General features: G+C 38.4%; 1 protein-coding gene across 1 annotated transcript in view; it reads left to right on the forward strand.

Moving 5' to 3' along the window:
• Positions 1 to 8540, forward strand: part of KIAA1210 (KIAA1210 ortholog) — an 82576-nt gene that overhangs the window by 42921 nt on the left and 31115 nt on the right. The window contains 2 exon segments of the mRNA XM_042782606.1: positions 3801 to 3924; positions 4268 to 4405. Coding sequence (XP_042638540.1) covers positions 3801 to 3924; positions 4268 to 4405 — 262 coding nt within the window.

Genomic DNA, 8540 nt, shown 5'->3' on the forward strand with positions numbered 1-8540 from the left:
ACAAATTCTAGAGATAAATCCCTTGTCAGATATGTCATTGCCAAATATTTTTTCCTAATCCATAGGTTCTCTTTTGACTCTTTTGGAGAGGTCTTTGGAAGCACATAAAAATTTAATTTGTAGGTCACATTCATTTAGTTTATCTTTTGCTGTTTGTGCATTTTGGGTTATGCTTGATAGTCTATTTATGCCATATGTTGTTATTAGGTGCCATCAAGTTGGACCCGACTGGTAGCAACCCCTCCTTGGGTTTCCAAGGCAGTATCACTACAGAAGTAGGTTGCCCAACCTTCCTTCTGAGGAGTGGCTGGTGGGTTTGAACCACCAACCTTCTGGTTAGCAGTCAAGTGCCTTAAGCACTACGCTACCAGAACTTCCATGCCATAAGGTTGGGCAATCTACTTCCGTAATGATACTGCTTCGGCAACCCAAGGAGTGGTCACTGTGAGTTGGGTCTGACTCGACGGCACATGACAACAACAACAACAAATTTGCCCTTAGTTTCTCCTTGAGGAACTTTATAGTTTTAGGTTTCACATTTAAGTCTTTGATATATCTGGAGCTAGTTTTTGTGTAAGCATGAGGTACAGATCTTGTTTCATTTTCCTGCAAATGAATATCCAGTTTTGCCAGCACCATTTGTTAAACAGACCATCTCTTCCCCCACTTAATGGATTTTGGCTCTTTGTCAAAGATCAGCTGACCATAGGTCAATGGATCTATTTCTGGGTTCTCACTTCTATTCCCTCAGTCTATGTGTGTCATTGTACCAATACCAGGCAGTTTTGACTACTGTGGCTATATAGTAGGTTTTAAGATCTGGGAGTGTGAGATTTCCTCCTTTATTATCCTTCTTCAATAATGCTTTGCTTATCTGAGGTCTCTTTCCGTATAAAGTTAGTGATTGGTTTTTTCCATATCCTTAAAGAATGTTGATGGGATCTGGATTGGGATTGCATTGAATGTATAGATTGCTTTGGGTAGAATTGACATTTTCACAATGTTCAATCTTCCTATCCACAAGTTTAGAATGTTCTTCCAATTATGTAGATCTCTTACGGTTTCTTGAAGTAGTCTTTCATAGTTTTCTTTGCACAAGTCTTTTGTGTCCCTGGTAAGATTTATTCCCAAGTATTTATAATTTTTGGTAGCTATTGTAAATGGTATTGATTTCCTTATTTCTTTTTCAGCAATCTCTTTGCTGGTGTAGAGGAATCCAACTGATTTTTGGATGTTGATCATGTATCCTTCCACTATCACTTAGCAAAATGTTTTCAGGGTTTATCCATGTTGTATCTGTCTCAAGACTTCATTTCTCTTTATGGCTAAGTACTATTCCATTGTATAGACATACCACATTTTGTTTATCCTTTTATCTGTTGATAGCCATTTAGTTTGTTTCCACCTTTTGGCGATTGTGAACAGTGATGCAATGGACATTGGTGTCTTCATTTTCTTGATAGCATCCTTTGAAGTACAAAAGCTTTTAATTTTGATAAAGTCCAAATTTTCTTGTTTATGCTTTTGGTATCATATGTAAGAATCCATTGTTAAAAACAAGATCACATATTTATTCCTGTGTTTTCTTCTAAGAGTTTTATAGTTTTAGTCCTTCTATTTAGATATTTTGTCCATTTTGAGTTAACTTTTGTGTATATGGTGTAAGATAAGGGCCCAACTTCATCCTTTTGCATGTGGAAATCCAGCTGTCTCGGCACCATTTGTTGATAAGACTCCCTTCCCCCATGACATCGGCACCCATATTGAAAATCATTTAACCATTAATGTATGGGCTTATTTTTGTACTCTCAGTTCTATTCTGTGGATCTATACGTCTAGCCTTATGCCATTACCACACTGTCTTGATTAACTGTTGATTTCTAGTATGTTATGAAATCAGAATGTATGAGCCCTCCAACTTTGTTCTTCTTTTCAAGATTATTTTATCGTTCTTGGTCCCTTGCATTTTCTTATGAATTTTAGGATTATCTTGTCAATTTTTGCAGAAATAAAACTGGAATTCAGTGGGATTGCATTGACTCTGCAGCTCAATTTGTGGATATTTTCCATTTTTACAACATTAAGTCTTCCAGTCCATGGACATAGAATGCATTTCCATTTATTTAGGCCTTTAATTTCTTCCAGTGGTGTTTTGTAGTTTTCAGAGTGTAATTGTCACACTTCTTTAGTTCAATTTATTCCTAAGTATTTTATTCTGTTGTAAATGGAATTGTTTCCTTAATTCCCCTTTTCAGTTGTTTATTGCTGATGTATAGAAACACAACTGAGTTTTAGGTGTTGACTTCATATCCTGAAACTTTACTAAATCCATTTATTAGCTCTATGTGTGTGCATGTGTGTATTCTTTAGGGTTTTCTAGATATAAGATCGTGACATCTCAAATAGAGATAGTTTTACATTTTCCTTTCCTTTTATTTCATTTTCTTGCCTAATTTCCCTGGCTAGAACCTCCAGTGCAACGTTGAATAGAATTGGTGAGAGTAGACATCCTTGCCTTGTTGCTGATCTTAAAGGAAAAGCATCCAGTCTTTCACCATTAGTTATGATGTTAGCGATGGGTTTTTCTTAAATGCCCTTTATCAGGTTGAGGAATTTCTCTCTGTTCTTAGTTTTCAGAGTGTATTTACCCTCAAATGGTGTTGGATTTTTATAAAATGCTTTTCTCTACCTATTGCGATGGTCATGTGTGTTTTGTTGTTTGTTCTATTGACATGGCATAGTTGTACATACTAATAAAGTTTTGTATGTTAAATTGACATTGCATTCTTACATTAAATCCTGCTTGGCCATAGTGTATACTTTTTTAAAATATATTTCTTGATTTGGTTTACTAGTATTTTTTGAGGATGGTGGCATCTATATTCATAAGGGATGTTAGTTTGTACTTGCTTTTTTCCCCTCTTGTAATGTCTTCATTTGGCTAAAGTTTTCAAAGGGTCAATTATATTCTCACATATCCAAAGGAGCCTTTTGTACATGTAGCCTTTCATGTATTTCTAACTTTCCCCTGATTTCTCCTAGCACATAGTTGTTATCAATCTGCTGTATTCCCAATTGGAACATATGTCCATCTGGATTTAGCAAGACGGGAGGGCTAACTTTGAAAGCAGGACAGATAGACTGTTCACAGAGCCCTGTGTGAAAGAGGAAAAGATCTGATAGATGAAAGTCTCCAGCATCTGGACAGATCTTTGATATTTTTAAATCAGATCAAAACCAAAACACCAGAGAGAAATCAGGATGTGAAAGATCGTTTCTAACTCTCAGCATAATCATAGCAAGATTTGGGGCTTTCCTTTCCATCCCCCCAGTTTGCCACCATTGAATTTTGCACATTAAATATGTGAATTGTATGGTATGTAAATTATGTCTCAATTAAGCTGATATATATATATATATATATATATATATATATATATATATATATGATATGTGCTCATCATTTACAGAAGTACATAAAGTAGAAAAATTCAAGTCCTCCTTTGCCTAGTGTCACTTCTCAGAAGGTAATTGGTACTAAAAATTTGATGCATATCCTTTCAGAATGTTTTCTATGAACACAAGCATTTATGTATGTAATATATGTAAATATTTTTAAATGGGATCATACTATTCATTTTTTTTCCCACTTTAATCTCATGAGCATTCTTCTGTACCAGCACATGTGCATCCCTGCCCTCCCCCTGAACTATCTATGTTTGGCCATAATATGGATACATATGTGTCTTTGGTTTCTAGTCCCTTGAACTGCTTTTACAAGATCTTTCCTTCCTGTCTAGGTCCAAGAGCAGCATGGGGATCAAAGCCCTATCCCATGAGAGCATCTTCATATTGGATCTTGAACTTGAAACAGCAACTAAAGTGAGCCCCTCACCAGATCCCCAGAGAGGCAGAACCCGGCAGGTAATAGTGGACTCATGCCTCAGTGCCTAACTGGGCTGTGCTCTTCACCCATTTCCTACCTACTCCCACCCCATCAAAAGAAGAAGAAAAGAACTTGGCCCTGCTCTTAGCTGATTTACCCCATAGGGCTGTTGTGAGCATTGAATGGAGGAATGTATATGTATGTAATTTGCTCACCTAGTGCCCGGCACACGGGAAATACTCAACAAGTGTTGGCCAATATTACCACTATTCACTTCTCCTAACAAGTCCCAGGAATGCTTTAACTATTATGGCAGTTACATTCATTCCACTGTTGAGGTGCAGGCATCCAAACCTGCAAGATGTTTTCTGTCTTCCACAGAGATCTCGTATTTCCAGAACTCTGCCTAGAAGTGGGCTTAGTCATGTGTCTGGAGCTGTGTCTGAAGTTATGTTTGGAGCTTTGCCCCGATCTAAGTCCAGAAGTGGAATCTGGGTTGCAGGCTCCAAGATCACTGAGGTAATAGAGTGGAATTGTTCAGAAAATGGGCAGCTGAGTCAGACATATCTGTTCTTGAATTCTTGCTCTGCTACTTACTGGCTGTGTGTCCCTGGGGTGATTGCTTAACCTCTCTGAGCCTTCTTTCCTCATCTACCATGGGTACAGTATTACTATCTACCTCAACAGATTGCTTGTGAAGATTGAATGAGATTGGATGTGTCAAGCGGTACTATTACTACTACTATTCATGAAAGATGATAGAGGAGAAAATTCGGGGAGGGGGGTTTTCTGAGACTTCAACTCTGGGATAGGAAGGAAAGGAATGAACACTTTTAGGGGTTCTACCTACTATGTACCTAGTACCATGCTAAACATTATACATATCCTCTCATTGAATACTAATAATCACCAGAAATAAATATAATTGTCTCCATTTTATAGATAATAAAATAGATTCAGAGATTAAAGAAATTGCTCCAGCTCATCCAGGTAGTAAGTAGTAGATCTGGAAATCTGATTCAGGTGTGTTGACCTCACGGCCCATGGTCTTTCCATTACCCCAGTTTCTTAAGATGCTCAAGTTCATTGTACCTGCCTTGATAGGTAGAAGGATATACCTCTGCAGCATGTACATAGGACAGACAGTATCTTACCTAATCTTAAACTTGTGGGAGATATTCATTGCTTGGTCAGATTCTGTTGAAGCTGTGATCCAAAAATTCAGTTAACAGCAGCCACCTTCCTCCTCTCAGCCTGTGGGTGAGATTATGCCCAAAGATCCCTGTATAACTGGGAAGGCCACACAAGGAGGAGACCCTTCTCTCCTGGAAAACTAGTTACTTTGCATTTGGCAAAAAGTGAATGAGGCTTATATCTAACATGTCTGCTTGAGAACCTCTCTGGTTTCTGTACTATGTGGAAAGTCTGTTATGTGTGTAAAGTCTGGTGGGTCCATTAGCCATAAAGGATGGAGAAGAAAACACTGAGCTATTCACTTATGGTGCCAGTCCTATGGTTGTAAAGCAGTTCCTAGATCAATTGGCTTTTGCTCCTTGGACCATAGCAGGAAAAGTCACATCTGTGAAATTTTCAGCCTTCAATTTTCAACACCAACCTGCACTTGCATCCACAGCTACACCTTATGACCATGACCATGTGCCACAAGGTTATTTCCCACATTCAGAAAAAGGAAGCCTGTTTTCTGGACTTCTCCCTATCTCCGTCCCCTCTTAGTCCCGGCAAAATTGAAGTTCTTATAGCAGAGCTATTCCTTTTTTAAAAAGATGAACTTGTGTGTGTGTGAAAATGAAAACAATCTCTTCTAGAGACATTTCCTTTCATAATTAAGAGGGGTGGGGAAAGCAGTAAGAGCCAAAGCAAGTGTTCTCAAATGTTTGCCTTGGACCTGCACCTCAGCCCCTTGGTCTGTTTCTTTAGTCTCTCCCCTGAGAAACAAGCCTGAAGACAGCATAGGATGTCAACAGGACCTGAGTCATTCATAACCAGATTGGCATTTGTGTGTGCAACTTCCCTTAACAGTAAAGGTGACACCCTCAAATGGCAGGAAAACTAATACCCTTAAGTCAAATTTTCTGACTTCCAGTGCTATATATAAGCTGGGCAACTATGGACTTGGTCAGTGGCTGGGTTCTTAAGGGGCAGGATTCTTAATGGATTAAGTGACATTCAGACTAACTGGGAGCTTATGGAACAGGAAATCCAGCAATAAAGTTCTGACAGAAATACCAAGACTAAACCAGAGCTTTACCTGACATCCAGTCTAAAGTGTTAAGAATGCTTAGATTAATCTCCAAGACATTTCATGTTCTCTTCATTTGAGGGTGAATAGAATTGATGGATAAGAAAATGCAATAGCAGATTATAAGCATCTTCCTATTGTTGACTCAAACTAAATTCGGTTCTTTTAAAAACTAAGACTCCAAAACAGTAACTTTTTATTGTGAGTTGGGGAAAAGTTTCCAGAGCAAATTGGTTTTCATTCAACACATTTTGTTTTGTGACATTGATTGCAATCCCCACAATGTAACAGGGCTCTTCCTGCCTCCTCCCTGTGGTTACCATTTCCCTTTGTCCTTCTTTCCTATCCATTCCTGCCTTCTGAGTTTTATCCCTGGAAAATGCTGCCCTTTTCATCAAGTAATTGTTCTTTTGATCTCTTGATCTAAGTAGTGCTTACCTCACTGGTGTTACTGTTCACTTCATAGTTCTGTCTATTGTTTGACAGAGAGTTAACTCATAGGAGTGAGTTCAGTTCCGCGCCCAAAAGGTCCATAGTCTTGGGGCTTCCACCAGTGTCCATCAGACTAGTAAGCCTGGTCTTTTTTTATTATTACCATTTTGAATTTTGTTCCACATTTTTCTCCCACTCTATCCAGGATCTCCAATTTTGTTCCCTTTCAGAGTAAATTGGCAGTGGTAACTGGGCACCATCTAGTTCTTCTGGTCTCAGGGTCATTGAGGCTAAGGTTCCCATGGTCCACTAGGTCCTTGAACTAATTGTTTCCATGCATCTTTGATTTTCTTCACTTTTCTTTGCTCCAGATGGGGAGAGACCAATTGTTGCATCTTAGATGGCCACTCGCAAGCTTTTAATACTCCAGTGCTACTCACCAAAGTAGGATGTAGAACAATGTTTTTATGTACTATGTTATGCCACCTGAGCTTGATGTCCCCCCAACTATGGACCCAAGCCTGTAGGCCCAGCGACTCACTCCCTCAAGATGTTTGGTTGTAGCTAAGAAGTTATCATAACTTTGCCCTCTGTTAGCGCTCTATACGGACATTTTTATAGCACAAATAAATATGTGTGCAGAAATATCACCTGCCAAATCTATAAATGGCCACGGGTGTCGTCCTGTTGGCCTACCCATAGCTGATCAACTTGCCTGTCTACCTATGTAGATTCATGTTTATTATTGCTGATAATGCAGTGCTGTGCATTATAATAGTGTTTACCTTTGTTGTCTGTAACTCTTGTGTACCTCTCTGTGTCTTCCTTTTCCTTAGTGATATTGTGCTGGTCACTCACTTTTGCTATATTGCTTTTCCCTTCACCCAAATCAATACATGTCTTTTACATAGCTAGCAATTTTCCCTCCTTTCCCTACCATCCCTCATAATCAGCAAAGAATGTTTCTTTCTGTGTGTAAACCTTTCCTTGACTTTTTATAATAGTGGACTCATGCAATATTTGTACTTCTGTGATTAACTTATTTCACTCCGCATGATGTCCTCCAAGTTCATTCACATTATGAGGTGTTTCACGGATTCTTCATTATTCTTTAATGTTGCATAGTATTGCATTGTGTGTATGCACCATAGTTTGGTTATCTATTCATCCATTGATGGGCCCTTAGGTTGTTTCCATCTCTTTGCCATTGTGAATAGTGCTGTGATAAACATGAGTGTGCATATATCTATTGTGTTCTGGCTCTCACTTCTATATAGCTGGTAGTGGGATTGCTGGATCAAATGGTATTTCTATTTCCACCTTTTTAAGGAAGCACCATACTGTTTTCCACAGTGGTTGCATCATTTTATAGTCCTACCAGCAGCGTATGAGAGTTCCAATCTCTCCACACCCTCACCAGCATTTGTTATTTTCCGTCTTGTTGAATTTTGCTATTCTTGCTGGAGTGAGATGATATTTCATTGTTGTTTTGATTTGCATCTCTCTAATGGCTAATGATTGTGAACATTTCTTCATGTCTTTGTTGGCCACCTGAGTATCTTCTTTGGTGAAGTGTCTGTTTGTGTCTTCTGGCCATTTTTTAATTGGATTTTTTGTCTTTTTGGTGTTGAAGTTCTCTATGAATTTTAGAGCTAAATCCCTTGTCAGATACATCATTGCCAAATATTTTTTCCCCGGTCTGTAGGTTCTCTTTTTACTCTTTTGAAGAAGTCTTTTGATGTGCATAAGAATTTAATTTTTAGAAGGTTCAAGTCATCTAGTTTCTCTTCTGCTGTTGGTGCATTTTTGGTTATGTTTGATAGTCTATGCCATATATTACGGCCCCTAAGTTTTCCCCTATTTTTTCTTTGATGATCCTTATAGTCTTACATTTTACATGTAGGTCTTTGAACTGTCTTGATTAATTTTTATATATGCTGTAAGGTATGGGTCAAGGTTAAT

The sequence above is a fragment of the Orycteropus afer genome, unplaced genomic scaffold (assembly GCF_000298275.1).
Source record: "Orycteropus afer afer isolate SDZICR_OR568_19922 unplaced genomic scaffold, OryAfe1.0 scaffold00387, whole genome shotgun sequence".
In the NCBI taxonomy this organism is placed as follows: domain Eukaryota; kingdom Metazoa; phylum Chordata; class Mammalia; order Tubulidentata; family Orycteropodidae; genus Orycteropus; species Orycteropus afer.